This window comes from Macrosteles quadrilineatus, unplaced genomic scaffold (assembly GCF_028750875.1).
Source record: "Macrosteles quadrilineatus isolate MER2022 unplaced genomic scaffold, UCM_ALF_1.0 Scaffold_2__2_contigs__length_208266976, whole genome shotgun sequence".
In the NCBI taxonomy this organism is placed as follows: Eukaryota; Metazoa; Arthropoda; class Insecta; order Hemiptera; family Cicadellidae; genus Macrosteles; species Macrosteles quadrilineatus.
In genome coordinates this window covers 56,450,193-56,473,015 of record NW_026542595.1, presented here as the reverse complement: position 1 = coordinate 56,473,015, position 22,823 = coordinate 56,450,193, and the positions used below count along the sequence as shown (strand labels likewise).

At 34.6% G+C, this 22,823-nt stretch overlaps 2 protein-coding genes and 1 non-coding gene across 14 annotated transcripts in view; 1 reads left to right on the top strand and 2 right to left on the bottom strand.

Moving 5' to 3' along the window:
• Window positions 1-596: 596 nt before the first annotated feature.
• LOC128985983 (thymidylate synthase-like) lies at window positions 597-11,606 on the bottom strand. 9 transcript variants are annotated; one of them, XM_054406017.1, is made up of 5 exons: window positions 11,527-11,606; window positions 5,762-5,930; window positions 4,573-4,752; window positions 4,018-4,364; window positions 597-1,511 (listed from the first exon to the last, which is right to left on the bottom strand). In XM_054406017.1, exons 2-5 carry the CDS (start codon window positions 5,919-5,921, stop codon window positions 1,302-1,304), a joined length of 897 nt encoding a protein of 298 aa, XP_054261992.1. In that variant the 5' UTR covers window positions 5,922-5,930; window positions 11,527-11,606; the 3' UTR covers window positions 597-1,301. The 9 variants fall into 9 exon arrangements, with proteins under 9 accessions (XP_054261992.1, XP_054261991.1, XP_054261990.1 ...); XM_054406016.1 differs by having other exon boundaries at window positions 5,762-5,933; window positions 11,527-11,590; XM_054406015.1 differs by lacking the exon at window positions 11,527-11,606 and adding an exon at window positions 11,364-11,508 and having other exon boundaries at window positions 5,762-5,933.
• A 1,739-nt stretch (window positions 11,607-13,345) lies between these two features.
• Window positions 13,346-13,418, bottom strand: Trnar-ucu (transfer RNA arginine (anticodon UCU)). Its single transcript has one exon. It is a non-coding gene; the product is annotated as a tRNA-Arg (tRNA).
• Window positions 13,419-17,519: 4,101 nt separating this feature from the next.
• LOC128986819 (uncharacterized) overlaps window positions 17,520-22,823 on the top strand; it is a 31,936-nt gene continuing 26,632 nt past the window's right edge. The window contains exons 1-2 of one of the 4 annotated variants that reach the window (XM_054407359.1): window positions 17,520-17,566; window positions 22,102-22,192. In XM_054407359.1, the coding sequence (XP_054263334.1) occupies window positions 17,563-17,566; window positions 22,102-22,192 (95 nt within the window). In that variant the 5' untranslated portion in view covers window positions 17,520-17,562. Of the gene's footprint in view, window positions 17,691-22,101; window positions 22,193-22,823 lie in introns of all 4 variants that reach the window. The other 3 variants (XM_054407357.1, XM_054407361.1, XM_054407360.1) reach the window with 3 other exon arrangements.

Genomic DNA, 22,823 nt, shown 5'->3' with positions numbered 1-22,823 from the left:
ATAATTTTTTCCCAGGAGAAAGTGGATGATAATTTGTAAACCACTGTTGAGTGGCTTCGCTGCTGAGACCGGCTTTTCATTTAAAGATGATTTTTCTTCGTCCTGGTTAATTTCGGTCAGAACAGTCCTTGAAAGCTGACATGTTACTAGAAGAAAGTGGAATATTCCATTTATGGAAGCAGAGGATTTTATCTGTTAATTTCAAATTGCCATTCAAAGTTCAAGTATAATATTATCTAAAATAATAGTGGTTGAATTAGGAAATTACACGTAATAAGTCATGTATATGTGGTGTAAGTTGACTGATACAATGATTACCTTAGCATTTTGAAAACTCTGAATTTTTCCTTTTGGCTAACTGAAGCCATGCAACATCAATAATAATCTTACGTGCACGAGGCTTAAAAAAGACAAAAGTCCTTTCTATGATACATAATCAAATATTTGAACATGCATGTACCAGTAATTGTATCATGTACCAACATCTTTTTGATGTGTTTAACACGTGCCGATATGTCATTTAATAGCTTGTGGTTAAATGTTATTTTCAAAACGCTAATCACTGTGTTGAATAAAGGAGGAATAAACACTGTGTGTAATGTTTATATTTTTATTAAAAATTCTTCCTTAAAGAGTAGTTTTTAAGTAGCTTAAAAACACACTTATAATACAGATAAAATCACAAATCTCAAACTTTAAAAACACACATATCGATAAAACTATTTTGGTTTACAAAACAACTTTACGTAACTCGACGGTCAACAAGACTCATATAAAGCAAACAATGCTACTGAAAGAGCAAAAATTTGTTATTGTCACAGCCTTTGTAATAAAAATAGTTTTAAATATGTTAGTGGTTTTGACAAAAATGCTAAAATCACAAGAGATATTTAGTGAAATCTTTTCCAGGATTATTTAATAAGAATAATATGTAAAAAGGGAACTTGCTATGCACCCTTGGAATACTTAATGCTAAAGTAAGTTGTTAAATAGTGTTGTAAATAATAAATATTTTAAGTTATATTTTTATTCTCACAGTCCAAAATTAGTACTGTATATACATGACTGTCTCATGTCACAAGTCATACATAAAATTAAAACACTTAAATAATTCACTAGACAAAATCTTGTTATGTATGAAAATGAGTAGGCCTACCTCAATTAAATTTTAAAAACCTCAATTTCAATTATGTCAAAATTTGTAGTTAAACGTACCTTAAGTTTAATTGTTTATGTCATACTTTGTCAGGCCACTAATGTAAGGCCTCTGTCAAATTTCAAGTAGTACAATGATTTAAACACTAGACAGCCATTTCCATTTCAATTTTCGGGTGTGGGTTGTAGTTGTCTAGCAGAAAGTCTTGGTAAGTGAACTTCTCAATGTTGTTGACCTTTCGTCGGATGGTCAGTGAGGGGAAGGGGCGAGGGGTACGAGTCAGCTGTACACGTAGTGCGTTTTGGTGGTTTAAGTAGACGTGGCTGTCTCCCAGCGTGTGCACAAACTCTCCTGGCTGTCAACAAAACATCAAACTAGATTAAATAGTGTGAACTGTTTTACTTTACTAGTGCAAGCCAAATGCAAAGTGGCGTAAAAAGGTTTAGGTGACAAAAATTGAACATCAATAAAACAATTTTTTACTACTTTAGAACACCTCAAAATAAATTCAAGCATTACCTGAGTTGGTCTGTGAGGGTCAAGTTATTGAAAGAAAAAATACTACAAATTTTCTTGGATTGAAGGTTGATGAAACCCTGAGTTGGGATCAACACATACAACGAGTTCTTTCCAAAATTAATCCAGGGACGCATGCTCTTTCAAAAATGTGAGGCTGTTGTGATACTGACACTTTAAGGGTAATTTACTTTTCACTCATCCATTCACACATATCATTCAGTATATGCATGCATCTATGGTTCTGCAAACAAAACTTCTTTATATATGATTTTAAAAAGCAAAAAAAAAAGCTATCACAAACGATTTTGAATTTGAAAAAAGATTAATCTGTTAAAGTACACTTCAAAGGCCTAAACATTTTAATAGTTTATAGGCAGTTTATTTTTGATTCAATCATCTACGTAAAACCTAATCCTCAAAAAGTTACTTTAAACAATCAAACACACTCTTACAATACAAGAAGCCCCAAAGCAGAATGGTTCCTACGTGTCTGCAACGGCCTGTGAAAACCTCAAAATGTGTCCGCAAGCGCTAAAACTAAAAAGCTAAATAATGACTTATATACCGGTATATATATATATATATTCACTCTTTAGGGCTACTAGTAATATAGTTAAATAAAATAAGTAAATTTCAATAACTTGTATAGCCTACTTTCAAAACAAAAAACTAAAAAACTATTAAGGGGTAGGCATAATCAGGTTATTTAAATTTACTTTTTTTTAAATACGTATATATATATACACATACCTTAACAAGTGTTAACAAGGTCTTCAGAAGTAAAACTTTAAATGTACTATAGTTTCTTTATATAAACACACTAGGGATGGACGGGATTGAAATTTTAGTTCGGGACGGGACGGGACGGGATTTTTATTTCCTTCCCGATTTTTGGGACGGGATGGGACAGGATTTTTTTCTGTGCATAAAAAAAGTACTGTATTGCAGTTACCAAAAAAGACATACGAAATCAATTTTTACCATTTGTGGCACTGATCTATAAAAACCAAAAAATGGGTAACAATAATTTACAGGTACCTATAGAAACTTGTGACTCGCGGGTCACAGGGTGATCGTCTGTAGAACTCACGGTCACGGCGCGATCGTCGGTATGACTCCGCGGTCACGGGGTTATCGTCGGTATGACTCCACGGTCACGGCGCGATCGTCGGTATGACTCCGCGGTCACGGGGTTATCGTCGGTATGACTCCACGGTCACGGTGCGATCGTCGTCATGACTCGCGGTCACGGCGCGATCGTCGGTATGACTCGCGGTCACGGCATGATCGTCGGTATGACTCCGCGGTCTCGGCGCGATCGTCGGTAGGACTCTGCGGTCACGGCGCGATCGTCGGTATGACTCCACGGTCACGGCGCGATCATCGGTATGACTCCGCGGTCACGGGGTTATCGTCGGTATGACTCCATGGTCACGGTGTGATCGTCGTCATGACTCGCGGTCACGGCGCGATCGTCGTTATGACTCCGCGGTCACGGCGTGACTGTCGGTATGACTCCGCGGTCACAGCCCGATCGTCGTTATGACTCGCGGTCACGGTGCGATCGTCGGTCCAATAATCGCGGCCACGGCGCGATCGTCGTTATGACTCCGTAAATGTGTCCGCAGGCCCGCGTTTCTCGGCGTTTCGTGTCCGCGACAATGTCGCAGCGTCGCTCGTTGTTCTGCTTTGGGGACAAGAAGTGGGAATTAAATCCAGACTGATCGGCATCAGTAAAAAAAAAATAAAAAACAACCTATAATGGATTAAAATTTTGAAATACGTACCAAGTTATATTAAAAATAACAACAATTTGAATTCCTTTAAACATAAATTAAAAAGTTTCTTGATTGAAAGGGCTATTTACACCCATGAAGATTTTTATAAAGGTGCTTCTAACAACGTTAATTTAGTTAATTTAATTTAGTCTATTTAGTGCAGATATGCTTAAAACTAACCATTGTCTGTTTAACTTAAGTTTTGTTCGGTATTTCGAGATTGTTATTATTAATTTTGTTTGATTAGGCTATATTTTTAAGTTTATATTACAAATATTTTAAGTGTAATATATTTTGTCACTATTTAATGTACCATTCAAAGACACCAAAAACCTAAACCCTCCTTGGCCTTGGTGGGTATTTTTGTTGTTTGTGTGGTTCATGTACAGATGATGAATAAAGATGTTTTGATTTTATTTCATTGATTGACTCTGTGGCCAACATTCACAATATAAATAAACAAACAAATTTGTCACTCAAAATCAAAAGGTATCTAAAAACAGATGATCAGATCCTAGTTAAAGTTTGCCCTTTTAAAAGGGCAAAGGTATTTTGAGCACATACCTTGAGCCCAGTGACATGTGCTATCATGTAGGTAAGAAGGGCGTAGCTGGCGATGTTGAAAGGTACGCCAAGCCCCATATCCGCCGACCGCTGATACAGCTGACAGCTCAGTTCCCCATTGGCTACGTAGAACTGAGCCAGACAGTGGCAAGGAGGTAGCGCCATCTTGGGCAGATCTAACGGATTCCATGCACACATTATTATCCGCCGATCATCTGGGTTGTTTTTCAACGTCTCAATCACATTCTTCAGTTGGTCAACTCCTTGGCCTGTGTAGTCTGAGAACATATCCTTGTACTCAGCTCCGAAGTGTCGCCACTGGAACCCATACACCGGACCTAGGTCTCCTGCAATCATACAAATAATTTGCACAACCCTGGTCACAGCCACTCTAATAAGAAAATTTACAGGTAATTTAGTAATTTATAAAAAGACAATGGGAATAAAATAAAGACTATAATATTCAAAATACAAAGTAAATACGTACGACGATTGCACGGAGCGAGCTAAGAAAACCAACGTGTCAACTCTAATCATCAACTCATAATATCTTACCTTCTACTCGATCTGTCAAACCAATGGAATCCAAGTATTCTCGAGTGCTATTGGGGTCCCAAATCTTAACTTGTTTCTCCGACAGTTCCTTGGCATTTGTCGATCCCCTGATGAACCACAGCAGTTCCTCCACCACTCCTCTCCAAAACACCCGTTTGGTGGTCAGCAAAGGGAACACTCCTGAAAACCAAAAACATAAGTTAATTTAGATGTTAGTTGAAGAAGGCAAGAGCATCAAAGGTCCTTTGAAGTTCATTTTTGGTGATGGTGAGTGTTATTTAAAGAATGATTGCAAATATTTTCAATCGCGATTAGTAAAAAGTTTTCACATTTCGGGATCTGGAATCTGATCTTGCCCTCAGGTAAGAATGTGAATATATAAAACATTAACTACAACCACCTGAACAAAGATTAGTTCACAAAACCGGTTAAAGCCGGAAATTTACAAAAGAAAAATCATACTTAGAGAACTTTAATAGTACTAAACATGAAACAAAAAATCTTGACAGAAAGCATTAATTAATTTACAATACAAATGGAGAGTAGTAGCTCACAAAAGAGGCTTGATTTGAAACCACACAGGGAGAGTAATAAAGTAGGCCTATATTTCAGTAAAATGTTAATAGCTATAAAATAAATAAATTTGCCAAGTCTGATCAAAATCTATATCTATAAATGAGGAACTATCCAATAACACTTTGATATACTAAATTATATGTGTTTAAGCTCTACAAAATAGTTTATGGAAATAAATTGCAAAATTTTACGATTTTAGGGTTTAAAAATAGGAAAACCCCATTTTTTTTCTCAAAAAAACCCCGCTCCCATAGTCCGATCAAGATGGTTCGTTAACTTGTTAGTAGGTTTACACATTTGTACCGAATTGCATCAAAATCGGATGATTTTTGCTTAAGTTATCCCGTTAACAGACACATATAATAAATATGGTAGGCTACAATGGTAAGACCTACCGTAATAACTTATTCCCAATATGGGAAATTCGCTAAAACAAGTGAAATACTTAAAACTAATAAATTTCATTCCATAAGATAAATCTGATAAGTACAACTTTCCGTCTCGTAGGTTGTATCTCACCTGAGCTCCGAACTCATAAAGAGTGCCCACTCCAGTGCGGTCACAGTTTTTGACACTATAATCCAAGAAAAGTCAGATGATATGTCCAACTCACCGTCTCGTAGGTTGTATCTCATCTGGGCACCAAACACAGAGAGAGTGCCCACTCCAGTGCGGTCACACTTCTTGACACCACGGTCCAAGATAAGTCTGATATGATCCAGGTACTGGTCCTCATCATGTTTTGTGATCTCTCCTCCATTCATGTCCTTCATTTTGAGTCACTGCTTGAGAAAAATGAGAAAGTCTTTAATGAAATATAACTGGTATTGGTAAGTTGGCTTTTGATTAATGGTTTTTGTTATGTGGGCTATACAAATACTAGATAATTCCTCAAAGTAGTTTTGTTTAAAAGAACCAAGGAGAGAGTCTCGTCTAGTACATCTATATTATATTAATTACGTAAGACGATTCTTTGTGTCAAAATTGTGGGCGACAGGGATGTTGTAGGACGACGAGAGAGGGCTCAAATTAAAGATCTCTATCTCGTGACGACAAGAAAAATAATGAAATTCCCAAAATTTTAGCTAAAATTTAGATTAAACGTAAAATGTTCTCCATAAGAATAGCATTAGAAGCCATACACAGAAACCACCTGCGCCCCTGGGCATATGCCCAGTCTGCCCGTTTATAAAATTGGGGGTAACTGCTAGTACACTATATTCACATGTACTTTTTAACAGAGCCAATCTGAAAACACAACCTACTATAAACTATAGTATCTCTTAAGTCACATAAATATTGAAAACTAAAAGAGAAAATAATATAGTTTTAACACTCTGTGAACGGCTGGTTCAACAACTAAGTTTATTAAAATTAATAATTGGCTACAGCTAGTCCATGTAGGTGGGATGTTTATTGCATCCAAAAGTCAATGCTACAACACAAAACATGAGATCTTATACAGTAAAATATTTCTTTTTTTAATTTATCACTCATTTGCTCCTCTGGGGTTTTAACTAGAGATCCTGGTTTGTCAACATCATAGTGAATAAACCAATCTAAATTTACAAGAATTTGAATTGCTTATCTTTCATTAATCAAAACTAACTACGTGAAAAAAAAAACATTAACTGATTATTAAGTCTTGCATAAATCTTGTGAGCAAAAATGAATACATTACAATTTACAATATGATAAACTTAACAACTAACCTTCCTAGAACATTGTCAAGTACCATAAGTTTGAAAGCTTTTGGCAATGTGTATGTTATGAATTTAAAAGTGATACTACACGATTAATAAGATTTGAACAAAGATTACATGTAACTTATTCATGTTTACCAACACAAGCATTGTCTAGTTCATGACAACAACATAATAACGTTACTGGATTACAAATCAAAACTATATAAAAATATGGGATAGAATAGGTACAATTTTTATCTCATCGATAATTATTTGGTGCTAGTTAATAATATAGCCATCACTAGTAAATGAAAGATTACGAAACGACTAACATTTCAAATTTAATTACCATTTTCTCCTCACACAAAAGTGTTGATAATTGATTGTTAAAGATTAGTAATTTAAGAATGTCATGAGTTATTTATACAGTAAATTGAATACTGCAATAAGCTTCTTTATTTTATTTATAATAATTAGTGGCCAAATTGTATTCGAAGAATTTCAAATAAAAAGAAATATTTAAAAATGGAACGCTACAATTTTTTACAGAAACATAACAGCTTTTAGTGCCACCAAAAGTATTTTTATTTACTGGTAGGCCCTACTGTATCGATTAATAGGCTAAATTTGGAATTGTGATAAGTTATATCAGCTCATTCTTTGTGTAAGCCAAAACGTTATTTCACTGTTTTACATGCCACACATGACATTTTATACCAACCAATACGTAGTATAAATTATGTAATTAATTAACCTAAGAACTGTTGAGAAAAATCATGGTATCCTAAAGTATGAGGCAAAGATGAAAGAATATGAGGCTTAAGTTACACAGCAATTTTTACAAACTTTAATAGGCTACCTAGGCTATAGGCCTCGCCACCTTAACTTGAGGCAGCCCAAACTGACCTGCAGGGACATAACCAGCAGGTCCCGCACAACCCTTTGCAATCCTAATAGCTTCAATGAACGCCCTAGTTCAATATTAACAATAATAAAATTATAATCTGATGTATTAAATTACTCGTAAACATTAATAACATCGATTTAAACAACATTACTATTTCTATCCCATCAAAAACGGACAATTTTTACGGTTTGTAGGCTATTAACACAATACCAATTAGTGTAGATTTAAAAACCCAATGTTTTTATAAAATGTGGTACAGGGTGATCCACAAAGAGGTTTATACGTTTGATTTTATACTAGTAGTACGCTTATTCTGCGCGTAACGGGATGAGTGAACATGAGCGCAGTAATGAAAGAGTCCACCCACACCTAGCCTACTTACCGGTGTCACTGGTGAACACAATAATGTTTTTTGTATGGGCAAATCAACCAAATCTCAGTCCACAACAATCCTAACTTCTCGTCCATTAATTAACCAAAGTCATTGGTAATATACGTAATGGATTTCCAACAGTTATCGATAGGAGGTAAATCCATCGTTCCTGTACAAAACGTCTTCTGATTAAATAAAACCTATTTGAATATTTTTTATGAGGCCTATCATAGACAAAACTAAGCCAAAAGCCAAACTGAACTATTCTAACTTAAATAAATTGCCAAAACACAGTGTAAGGAATCTCCAAAAAAATATCGTATTGCTTACAATGATGATTTATATCAACGGTAGCGCTATTATATAATCTAAAAATGATTAAAAACCCAATAAATGTTCATCTAACTAATGAATCTAAATGCCATCAATGGTTCCCACATTCCGCACTGCTTGAATTTATACCACTTCCATCGCCACTACCTACGTCGTGGACCTGTTTCCCTCCCTTCCCCCAGCATTTTAGTATTGAATGTACATTAACCTAACTACCACAAACTGTTCCCACACTCAGAACTTCTCGCATTTACCAAATCCTTCCCCACTTTCTACAACATGGACCTGTTTTCCTCCCTTCCCATAGCCTTTTGGTATTGCAGATGCATTTATCTAACTGCCACCAACGGTTCCCACATTCTGCACTGCTCGCCTTGACTACTTCCTTCACCACTTACTACGCCATGGACCTGTTTCCGACCCTTTCCATAGCATTTTAGTATTGCAGGTCCATTAATCTAACTGCCACAAAGGGTTCCCACAATCCGGACTGCTTGCCTTGACTACTTCCTTCACCACTACCTACGTCGTGGACCTGATTCCCTCCCTTCCTATAGAATGTTATTTTTGCAGATACATTAATCTAACTGTCACAAAGAGTTCCCACACTCTGGACTGTTCACCTTGACTACTTCCTTCACCGCTTCCTACGTCGTGAACCTGTTTCCCTCCCTTCTTATAGTATTTTAGTATTGCAGGTACATTAATCTAACTGTCACAAAGGGTTTCTACACTCCGGACTGCTCGCCTTGACTACTTCCTTCACCGCTTCCTACGTCGTGGGCCTGTTTCCCTCCCTTCCTATATAGTATTTTAGTATTGCAGGTACATTAATCTAACTGTCACAAAGGGTTTCTACACTCCGGACTGCTCGCCTTGACTACTTCCTTCACCGCTTCCTACGTCGTGGACCTGTTTCCCTCCCTTCCTATATAGTATTTTAGCATTGCAGGTACCGGTAGGCCTACATTAATCTAACTGTCACAAAGGGTTTCTACACTCCGGACGGCTAGCCTTGACTACTTCCTTCGCCACTTCCTACGTGTTGTGGACCTGTTTCCCTCCCTTCCCATAGCATTTTTAGAATTGCAGATACATTATTCTAACTGTCACAAAGGCTTCTCACACTCCGCAGCGCTCGCCTTGACTACTTCCTTCACTACTTCACTACTTTCTACAACGTAGACCTGTTTCCCTATACCGGTATTTCCATAGCATTTAAGTATTACAGATACATTAATTTAACAGTCATAAAGGGTTTCCGTACTCCTTTCTTTTCACTGCTTACCTTTCCGCTTCCTTTACGTCGTGGACCTGTCCCCCCCCCCCTCGCATAGCTTTTTAGTATAAAGATATACCAACATCTTTGAATATTTAATATTCAATGCCAACATTAAATTGAATAATGTAATAAGCTGTTTTTTTCTAAATACTTTAATTTAAAGGTGAATTTTAATACTGAACATAAACGGTATAACTGCCGACTAATATTGTTAAGTTCAATTTATTAATCTGAAAGTTGTGAAATTTAATTAGCTTAAATAGCATTATTCTGAAAGCTGTGAAATTATAATGATATATATTCATAGACGCCAAACTGTTTACTCCATGAATGAAAGAGCTTTTGAGTAAAAGTCGTACTCTCTGTCTTAAGTAGACATCAAAATTGTTAGGCGCAAAACTTAAACAAATAAAAAGAAGAAGAAGATAGCTACTAATGTTATTCTTATGGGACAAATTTAAAAATGTTGTTTTAAGTATTTTATAATTAACACTGAGCGGAATCGTCTAGAATTTTAATGGTGTCTTCCCACTGGTGTCATAATTATTTGTGAAAAATTCGAACGCTATAAGTGCGACGGTTCTTGAGTTTTTGGTGCGAACGAACACACACACACTCAAGCGGACAACTTTTATGCGACTCCGCTATACACGATACATAGATTCGTTCACTTTGTTCACTCATCTATTACTCGCCCATCTATGCACCGTCAATTTTGGACTTAGCATAGGCTAATTTATAAAGCAAGTTTTGAAAATATTCTGGGAAAATGGCAGCTCCCTAAACCTTGTAGAAAAAAAAGTGGCATAACTAATTGTAAAATTATACTTTGAGTGATTGTCCAGGCGCTGGCACAGTTACCCGTTATGAAAGGTCCATCAAGAAACCGAGGCGGTACTGAGCTTCATAAAGATGTGGACATTTTGAGGCGGGATGTTAAGTCTGTTCTTTTTGTCTTATGATTTAATTGTGTTTGAATATGTTTAATTGTCAGATGATTTTTGTAAACATTGGTCTGGTTTTGAAATAGAGTTTGTTGAACAGAGATATGTGATTTCTATTCCTGAATTAGAAATAAACCAGTGTTTATGTATTTCCTGGGTACACTTCCATATCTGTTGGCACAAACAACCGATTGAAAATATCGATCGTTAGTTAGGTAAGGTTAACCTAACCTAACTAACCAAACGATATATCGAACTAAACAATCGAATAGTCAATATTACTCATTCGGTTGTTTGTGCAAACAGATATGGAAGTGTACCCTATTTCCTTTACGACTCCTTTAAAAATGCCACAGGCTAGGACAGTAAAAAATCTCTTAAAAGGTATAACTTATGGTAACTTTACCAGAAAATGCCTCTAAGCTAAGGCCTCCAGCAAAGAGAACAATCAGTTAATGCATTGTAGTGGAACCAAAATAATAATTTTATGCACTAAGCTTATAAATTAGTTCAGTACCTTAAACTAAGTTAATTTTAAGGTTGGACTTCTTAACCCATGTAAGCCTAAGTAAATGTTAGGGCCAACTATGTGATTTTTAATAACATCAATTTTCCAATGATGCAGTAGGTCCCCACACATAGGCTAATTTTAATAAAAGTGAAATATTTTACAACAAAATTGTAAACTTACAGTATTCAGCATAACCTTACTAACAAAATAAGTTATCTTAATATTCCTTTGTAATGTTTTCACAGGTTAAGATCTTCTAGACACATAAACGCAGGTATTCCCTGTTCCTTTATAACAACAACAAAATAAAAACCTAAGTAACTAAAATGTCTAATAGAAATACCTGTTGAATCTGAAACTGAAAGGAGGCTAAGGGAAGGCTAAAATGTGTCAGACCGAGACGTCAGGTCATGTCTGATCTAGTGATCTGTGTATTGTATTTTGTATTTATTTGTTTGTAGAGTAGACTTGACATTGACGAAGTTCCGCCGTCCCGCCTTTTTCAATCCAACTATTCTTTCGATCCAAGAAAAAAGTTGACGGAAAGAAGTGTAGTAAAGTTTGAAAAAAGTTAAGATCAAGATTACTAGAGCCATAGATTAAAGTATAGACATTGAGCACGGGCTAAGGAGGCCGTGCTTTGAGTCGGGCAGTCCCGCAGGTAGGCCTACTCATCCTGTTCAAAAATCTGAAATGGATTAATATGTTCATAATGGTTTGTATGGAGCTGCTGAGAATAGTTTGAAGGTTTGTCCAGATTTAAAACAAAGAAAGGTCTGAATTATAAGCATAGGTTGGTATGTGTATCAAATCAAAGACATTATATTTACTACTGTAATAGAATAGAATCATAGACTAACCGTTTTATCTATGATAGAATGCCGCAAATTTTAACTTACACAGACAGCCAGTCAAAGATTTCTTTCTACATGTGCTATGCTTACATTTGAAATTTTCTTCTGACTCCTAGCAAGCCCTAAGAGATAAATGGTTCATAACCATGGGTGAGACGTCCCCCGGGGGTACTGTATTACTAAATAACGTGTTAAAATGAGTTTAATGCCTGGTAACTTTGTTCCAAGTTTTTAGCTCTATCTTGATTATTTTTTAAAATACTGAACCGTCCCGGGACATTTTCCCACCCAGTATAAGGGGGACGAAGTAAAGTCAAGACATTTTTATTCATCGGGTGCAATATTATTCCTTCTTGGTCACTCAGGGGTGCAAGCGCAATGTACAAAATTCATTATTTGGATGAAACTTGAGTCGTCTCGTTTTCCTCAGAGTGGATAAAAATATATTTTGTTCATGTTATTTCTATTTCTATAGTATAAATGTTTATATTTTATTCTGGACAACCTGGCCTGTATTGACAAAAAGAGGATATCATATCCTGGATATCAATTATCTATCTGGGATTTGGAAAAGTAACAGGTGCTATAAAATCGCAGAATATAAAATTATTTGATTTTTTTTATAAAAAGTACTTGAAATTCTTATTTGATTAAGCATGTTTTATTTTATTGGAGGGAACACGCTATAGGCAAACCTGAGAACTGTATGAGTGACAGTATGATTTTTGTGTATTATAGTACAGTATTCGTATTCACAAGCAGAAAAAATCATCTACCTGTCATTCAGACTTGCAGTATTGTAAAATTTAAAATATAATCTGAAATGAAATGAAAATGGTTTATTTTATACAGGCAAAGTTATGGCCATAAGTCCCTCTCATACACTTAACCTAATGGATACAAATCTAAACATATATACTGTACATATCCTACAAAATTATTTACAACATTAAATGTAAAAAAACAATAAATTTGTAAAAAAAGAATATTTAACATATTTTTTACTTTACAAAGTAGTGGAAACACACAAAGTGCAAAGTGGGTCTTTGTAATAAACCAATGGAATGAAATGATATATTAAAAATACAGTAGCATAATAAGAGTGGAAAAAATACTTATACATTTAATTTTTATATGTTATGCCAATAAATGTCATAATCATAAATTTCTAAAAAAAATAATTGTAGATTAGTAATATAACATGATTTAAATGAACTTGATATCATAAAAATATGCCGTATTTATCTTAGAGGTCTTCAAAGGTCTTCTAGATTTGATATCGGTCTATACAGTAAGGCAAAATTTTCCCATCCCTGGTGGGGATCGAACCCACGACCTTTGGATTAGAAGTCCAACGCGCTATCCTCTGCGCCACAGGGACTTGTTTGATGGAGGGAATTGGCGCCTGTCACTACCACGTAAGAGTCAAAATAGCTACTAAATAGTTTTTAATCAATTGTCAATTATTATTACATGGTTGTACGTTTGTCTTCTTAAATATTTGTATTTGAATATTTACTAAATTATCATTATTTTTAATGTTAACAGTAAAAAATAACATTTTTAATTATCTTAAAACACTCCCGACCGCACAACTTGTTATTCAGGATTCGTTTTGCCAACAGTGTCATTTTGGAGGCTTCTGATTGACTATAATGAAGTGTTACTAATTGAAAAATTATTTTTGTTCATAAAATAAAATTAAATGCCTCAAATTCAATTTTATAATTTTTTATTATGAAATTAAACTGTCATAACCTAACCAAACCAACCAAACGTGCTGATAATGAAAATATCCAATGGAGGTTTATTAATCGAAAAAATAGTTCTGTTCATAAAATAAAATTGTAAATGGCTCAAATTCAATTTTATAATGTTTTAATTATAAAATTAAACCGTCATAACCTAACCAAATTTGCTGATAATGGAAAAATCCAAGACAAAAAAATAATACCACGAGTGAGATTCGAACCCGGCTCTTTCAGTTTATTAGCCCGGCATTCTTAGAGGCCGATGGCATTCAAGGCTACTATACAGATAGTAGCCTCTGTATAGTAGCTGTTGAGGAGAGTTATTGTATATATTTCTGATTTTGTGCTTCATTACGTTATATTATTAGCTAAATGATATATTTCATATGTAGTTTTAACTTAGAGTTGTGAAGTAGTAAACATTAAGGCAATTGTCGGCTTTTAGCGCCGGCAACAGAGTCATCGTCCTTCTGCGAAAGGACGGGCCCTTCCTCACCACTTTTAGAAAGTTGTAACCCCAATCGAGGGTGAGGAAGGTGTCTTATCAGTCGCTATCTCAACTAGCATCGCATTGTCAAGTTCGTTTCGTAGTTTTCGTATTGTAAAGTTCTTTAATCTTTTATTTGGTAAATAAATAATAAATCAATGTCCAAGGTGATGAATACATATAAACCTTTTATTAGTCAAATTGTACAAATAAGTAGGGTTATATTTAGATGAAACTCTTAATCTCAGGGTTCTAGGAATGTGCCGGCTTAAAGTAGGCTTATGTGATGTTATATAGGCATAAGCCTAATGTTCATCGCAAGTTATGTACAGTTCAATTTACACTTTTGAAAAGAAGAAAGTTCGAATTTTGAATTTAGTAAAATGATAATTTAGGTTAAAGTTCAAAACGGCAAAAGTCAATAGAAATTTTGGAATGTGAGTATTTAGCAAAGTACAAGTTTCAGTTTGATCTCACCCAAAAGTTTATAGTAGTCTTCTCCACAAATATATTTCTTGAGGTAGAAATGATATGTATTAAATAATTGAGAAAAATCTTGATATTTTAAATACTGTAAAGTTAAATCACCAATTAAAATTTTTAAATCATCTTCCTGTCTTGCTTCTTCATTACTTATTTTCAATTGAAAAAATCTTGATTCTTGATGTTCAATTTCATACATCTGTTTTAACAATTAGTTCACTGGTTTCTTGATGTCACTATTCACTGTTACTTTTATGATTGGTTGGTATTATATGAAGAGTATTTTAATTACATTTTTGAAAGTGAAAGAGAAGAATAATTTTGTAAAATAATTCAAACTGTATAAATAACTTCCAGTGATTATAAATTTAGCTTATTAAATAAATGACAGTGTTTGATGAGAATGTGAAATGTGGAAATTTACAATAGGTGGAACCTTTTGCCCTTCTACTGTATGTAAACACATGTGATAATTTAGAGGTATTAATTTAGCTAATAGTAGGCCTAGGTATTTGGATACATAACACATGGCTTATTAACATTCAACTTATATACAAATTCAAAAGTAAACAATGAGGATAATTTTGGAACATCTCAGTATAGAACGTGTGAGGCAGATCCCTCCACCACTCCACGTATTTCATTAGTACATTCGCATTAGTATCGTTATAGCATTTTAGTTAATCATTTATACAGTCCACTTATATCATCACATCAATAAATTCATAGTTCGTTTTTAAAGTGTTGGTTCTTTATTATTTCCATAACATTGGCGTACCATCACGCGCCGCAACATGGTCCTTCGAGCCGGATTATAGTACCACAACATGGTCCTTCGAGCCGGATTCGCATTATCGGTCGCAGTGAACGGTTTTAGTGAACAGTCGCAGTGAACATTGAAAGTAGTGAAAAGTGTTCTATTCTACTCTATTTTTGGATTACCACCACCATCTTCACAATAGTAAGTCATCATTCATTTTACTTTGTTCAGAAAAGCTACAATGGCTGAAGAAATGAGGAAGTTAGTCATCAAAAGAGCTACTATCAAGTCCAAAGTGACCAGATTTCAATCTTTCCTTGAACAAATCAGTCAGACACAAGATTTTCCCCAGCTAGAAGATAGAATAGCTGTATTTAGGGATTCGTTATCGGAGTTCGATTTAGTACAATCAGAAATAGAACTAACAGACTCCGTTAGTGATCACAACTTAGGGTGGGAGTCATTCGAAGACTTATACTATGAACTTTTAGCAAGATCAAAGGCCCTCCTTGCCAAATCAACAAATACTAGTGAATCATTGCCGTCAAATACTGAACAATCCTATTCAGTGCAACAAGTCAAGCTATCCATTACAGGATTCCCCATTTTTGGAGAAAAGTGCAATCGTCCGGAGCCGATTGACTTATTAGTTGCCGCCGATGAATTGGGACTTTGGGGTATTGGACAAATAATGCAGCCACAGCAGGAAGCGCCAATCTTTCAAAACATGGGTTTAGGATGGGTATCCTCAGGGAATATTTCTGATAGCCAAAAAGCTCGAACATATAGCTCAATCTGTCATCCAACCACAGAAGACAAACTTTATTCTTAAAAATTTTTTTATATTGTTTCGGTTTTCAATTCTGTATGGTGAGTTTCAGGTCACATTATGTATGTATTTCCTTTCTATTATATGATGTTGAAGGAATTGTTTTATTCATAAATAATGTATATTTTATAATCATAGTATGGTTATTACAACATAGTTTTTATTTTTATCATTAGCAAATATAACGCAATCCATCAGACTAGTTCTGTCAAAGATGAAGAATTCAAGTATACAAGTAAGTAAGTAATGTTCTAGAAATTGACGTTTTCCAATGACTTGTGTATTGTAAGTTCTAAAGGAAATAAATTGATCTTATGTCTTATGTTTTATTTTTAATATTTTAATAAATTCATGTTCATAAATTTAAATTTAAATCAATAAAGTGCAAATTAATGAGCTGATGTCACCTGTCTTTCATGTTATCTTATGGGACGTCTGTAACCATGTAACTAAACAACACCACTTGCGACGTTGCCAATAATTCTACCAGGCCAAGGCCTGTATTTAAAGGTGACCGTGGTTTTTTGTTGGGGGGGGGGGTGAGTAAAATAAATAGGGGTTTCTCATTTTTGACCCTTAAAACAAGAATATCCCAATTTATCTTCAAACCATTTTGCGTAGAGCTTAAGCGTAGAGCTTTTTTATGACTTTCCCAATACAATGTGTTATTTTGGAATGAAGAACTTATGACTTTAAAAAATAAACAAATAATTATACTATCTTGGAGTGTTTGTACAGTTTATTGATAAAGAAGAAAATTAAAAAAAAACATTTTTTATAATTCCTATGTTATTCTTATGGAGAATAAACTGTTGCAGTTTATATTTTGTTGTAGGATATATTTTGTTCAAACTTGGAAAATTAATTTACAAGCTATTAACATACCTAACTAAAACATTTTTATCATGTGCCCTCCTAGTACCGGTAGCAGCAAACCTAAGTACTCGTTAAACTTAATGTTACTTAAATAAATGGAATCAATCTGTTTGAGGACAATGGACATTCTAATTGACGTAAAAATCCAAGCTTAGTCAGCTGGTTTGCTGCGGTGGGGGTATTTTATAATACTGTCTCAATTGCTGTTGGTTTACTATACTCTATGTGGATTGGTGGATTCATCTTTAACAATGCAATGTCAAAGGAGTTTGGGAATTCGGAGTTTTGTTTGTAAACAAATGGAATCATCATCAGCTACAAGACAAAATCGTTCAGTTCATGGGTTAGTTGAAGAATAACACAACATATTAAACAATTGAAATACTCATCATTCGTTAACATTTTCACAACATGAAATTTATTTCAAAATTTTGCCTATGTTGATTACATTATCATGAAAAAAGTGTGTAAGTGCAGTCTATCCATAATTGGTTTTGGATTAGGCCTAGTTTAAGAATAAGTTAAGCTTAGACACTCTAGACCTAGTCCTAGTTTTATTCAACTAATTCATTATCTAAATAATAAATATTATTATTTTTACTTTTGAAAAACTTTCAAGTTTTCAACAGATTCAAGCCATAACTAAACTTAACCTCACCAAAACCATTTAGAATTGTTCATATTCTAGATGGATTGTAACAATCGACTGAAGTCAGATTTAGCTACCAAAGTTTTGCCCAAAAAATAACCAATTAAGTTTGGGAGTTTCATTTTTAAATTTAAAGCTCAATAGTATTTATAAGTACCCTACGATATAATATTTTTTTCAACATGTTTATAACAATGATAACTTAATTTAATTATCCTGAATAAATATTATCACCATTGAAAGTAACTTCACGACTCTTTACATATCAATGTTTGTCAATGTAATCTTAATTAACATAATTAACTTAAATACTAATCAAACCAAGGTCCAAACTGACAGAAAATAAACATAGCCTACTTAAAATGTTCAAAATGAAGAGGAAGTATTTAACTTACTTATTGTTTATTTTGCATGCATGCTCAGTTGAAAGAATTTAAATGAGAGTTCCCATTTCATTTGGAAGTTAGCTTAAAAAGTTTAGCCTAATTTAAAATTGAGAAATATTTAAGGCAGGTAACCTTACAGTACACTCCCTCTTATCCGAACACCTTTTTACCAGACGTCTGTTTAACCAGACTACAATCGGCAGAAATAACATAGCCTACCTTTAACTGGACAATTTTTATCAGCACATTGGTTTAACGGTACTAGGCTATATTAGCAGAAAGTGGGCAGTACTGAAATTTCTTTTCTCTAGGGAAACATTTGAGACCAGTGATCTTGTTTTCTAACTTAAATACAGTAAAATTCTCTCCCAAATTTAAGTAAAATGTTTGAATTAGTTTTCGAGTGATTGCTGTGGGGTTTAAACATGTTGGCTATCGTACAGTACAGTGGTACTCTATATTGTGATTGTTGTGAACGTTTGAACCAAACATTTAAGTATACATAGTAAGTTATACTCTGTATTGTCCAGTATGCAGCTGTGTCCATTTGTTTTTTTGTAGGCCTAGTTACATATAATGTGGTACTCCATGAATTGTATGGTTCCTTTTCCTTGTTCATTTGTTAAAGATTTAAAAGGTAGGTACAAAGCCTTTACATCTGGTGTTTTTTGTTTTCCAGTACGGTAATCATTCCTAAGTATCTAGATCTACTACTTTTATGGAATATCCTAATATTTTCATGTCTAGAGACATCCCTAATTTAAGGACTTTTAAGTTAAGGGACGTCAGATTAACCAGAAAACCCATTATCCGAACTGGTCTCGTTCCCGAGGAGACTGGATAAGAGGAGTCTACTGCAGGGTTAACAAAGAGAAGATTACATTAGAATGTTAGTTTACATGAGCAAAGCCAATCAGAAGAAGACTGCTTTGGTATCTGGTGCATGTTTATGTTTTGATTGTAATAAAGTAGCCCCAGTTTTCGATATGTGGGGGAACACAGCGGGACGGAATTCCGGTACCTCTCTTTCGTAGAGATAAAAGTAAAGTACAAATCTATCTATATATTAATAGGCAAGCATGTTTCTTTAAAACCTTTTTTCTCAGCTCGTGTGCATCGCAGGGAAAATCTACGCATACTGTTGGAAAGATATTTTCCTGTAGATGTGCAGAATGCCTTAAAAGTTAAAATAGGCTAACAAATAAGCACAAAAAATTAATTTGAAAACTTCAAAAAATTAACATGGACCATATGGGTTGCCATGATGGTGACGAAATAACAACAAAATGTAAACAGAAAATCAAAACAAATGGAAGAAATTCCAATCACATGTTTTATTTACAGTGTGGGGAGAAAATAGAGAAGTCTGTACATTAATTATTTTTGGTCGAGTTTCGACCACAGGGCGATCACTAGTCACATTAAATAGGTAGCAGTTCCGGCACCTCATTTTTTACAAATCGAACACTGAGTTGCCCTAAGTAGCCTAAGAAATTAATGCACAAGATCTTCCAAAAATATTAAAATTGCTTTACCATAATGACGATAGATCCCATCTTATTTTCAATGGGGCTTGGATGACACCCCCTACATTTCAAAGGATTGATAGCCTTACCTCATTTACCAACAGTCTCCTTTGACTTGCAACACTTACTGCAAATATGCTCACCATTATACAAGCTTCAATGCTGTTTACCTCATCCGGCAATCTCCCTGTTGATTTTAAAGTAATCTCAGTGTATCTGTATTTTTAAAAATACCCCCGCCGCAGCAAACCTGCAGACTAAGCGAATTTCCATTTGACTGATTGGATTTACACTGAAATGTCTACTAAAAAATATAACATTAATTACCTATTTAAATAGAATTAGTTTAACAAGTACTTAGGTTTGCTGCATCAGGGAGGGTAAAACAGTTTTTTTTTTTTTTTTTTTTTTTTGTAAAATGTTAATAGTTAGTAAGAAATAAAAACATTTTCCAAATTTGATCAAAATAGGTTCATAAACAAGCAAACTACAACAGTTTACTTATCCTCCATAAGAATAACATAGGAATTTTAAATTTACAATTTTTTGGAATTTTCTCCGTAACCATTAGGCGTATAATAACGCTTCAATATACTAAATTATTTGTTTTTTTAAGCTCTACAAAATGGTTTGGAAAGAAATTGCTAAATTTTATGTTTTTTGGGTCAAAAATGGGAAAAACCTATTTTTACCCCATAAAACGCTCCGTAAACCCCCGTTCCCATGGTCCGATCAAGCTGGATCGCGAACTCGTTCGAATAAACGTAGGTTTACACGTTTGTACCAAATTTCATCAAAATCGGATCATTTTTGCTCGAGTTATCGTGCTAACGGACACATATATATATATATATATATATATATAAATATATAAATATATAAATATATAAACATACTAGCTGTGTACCCGTTCTACGCACGGGGATCTTATAATATTCAGTTGAAACCTTCTTATATAAAGAACAGCAGTTGGTTTGCATATTTTAAGATATGCTGGCCAAACTATTATACATAGCTTCATTTTATGTTGTTTTTTGTTGTTCCGGATCGGTATGACAATCAATAAAAGGTTAAATTACCTCTGTGTCTGCCGGTCGATCCTATAACGGTAGGCTTACTTTTATTTTTACTATCTGATCTCGTTTGCATGGCTCAATCACGTCCTGGTTGAAGTTCGTTCGCTACGCTCACTCACCTGTATGTTGGAGCTCGTTCGCTGCGCTCACTTTCCTTCAGGTTAGCTCGTTCGCTACGCTCACTTGCCTTCAGGTTAGCTCGTTCGCTACGCTCACTCGCCTCCAGGTTGCAAATTAGCTGTTGTCATAAATGTAAAAGAAATAATAGTGCTAGTGCTGCACCCTGTTGGTAATCCTTGTAACTTTAATGCTATTGAACATCACAGAACAGAACCAACTTGTTTAATTGAAACAGCTGTTAAGATTCAATAATTTCATTTCTCATAAGGTTAACATGGGCTTCCAGAAATTCCACGTCAAAAATCGACAAAAACTTGATTTTCAAGGGTTTACTGTTAAATATCTAACTGTCTCATATTCGATGAAATACGTCTAAAACCATCTCATATATGTATAGTATTTGGAAAATAAGTTTCAGGCGGGACAGTGCTATAGTTATTGAGGAGTAGTTGTAATAAAGTGCGTATTTTAGCGTTACCAAGAGAATGACAGATAGACAGACAGACAGACAGACAGACAGACAGACAGAAATTGAGATAAGGTTTGATTCGGTTTCTCTGACCTATGAAATGTAAAAATAACCAAAAAGTTCATTATTCTAAGCAATGTACAGACAAAACTCTAATTTTATTTATATAGATAAATATATAAATATATATATATATATGAATTTTAACGGATGGTGTTTTTGGCCTCTAGGGACCTCAAAACGAAAAAAAAAATCGGTCCCGCGTCCAGGTCTTACCATGAGTACTACGGTAATAGCTTATTCCCTATATGGGAAATTCGCTAAAAGGAAATGATCAATCTTCTCATGACATTGTTTGTACAAGTGATGGGTAAGCCTATCAACGCTAGCCCTTCTGGTGTAGAAGGAGTCTTCACTTCATCTCTTGCATTGTTCTTACCTGGCTCTAATATAATTGAGCTGCACTTGTTATTGCATGGGATTTGAAAGGAAGACTGGAGAAGACCTATCAGCCACTGTGTAACTAAGTCCACAATAAAGGGCAATACATTCTTCGTTCCCTGTTGTTATACTTAGTTGTTATTGTTTTTATTTGTACAGTAGTTGATTCAACTTTAAGGTCTCAATCAATCAAAAATGTGTATCTGTTTAGGAAACATGGAAAAAAATAAGATGTTGAGTCCAGGAGAAGGCGCTCTTTTAAATACACACTCTGAGCAAATTAAGGAAGAGTTTTACAAATGGTAAGTACAAAGTAGTGTCTAGATAACTCTTGAGCCTAACTCTGGTGCCTTTAGATAACTTAGTTTGGCCCACCTATCATATATATATTTTTGAACATCTATGATCATAACTACACCTATTAATGCTACTTAAACGAGTCAAATTAGGTATGATCTTGATATTGCTAGTAATAAAATTTTATGAACAGTGTTTCCACAGTTTTATCTCGAAACCGGATTTTTAGATGGTGGGCGAGATTGAAACATGATGCCGTATAAAATGGAATTTTCGGTATGACACTGTCCTTTTTTACTGGTTTTCAAATAAAAACCAAACTTAACCCCAATTGATTTGACTATTTTAGCTAACATTATAGCAAGGTTAAACAATCAACAAAGGGCGTCGTTAAAGTATCAGACTTTTTTGTGTATATAGCTCCAAAGCTCGCAAGTATAAGTCGCCGCTTACTGGTATCATTGGTAAACAGAATGGCACCATTTTCAGCTCTGTAGCTATCTTTTTGGCTTTGGTTCGCTGTGTGATTTGATAACCTTTTACAGTAGATTATTGAAACTCTCGCTGCATACGATATATGATACGTGTTTTTTGGCCACATGAGACATAGAAATGATGCTAAAATGCATCGCCAGA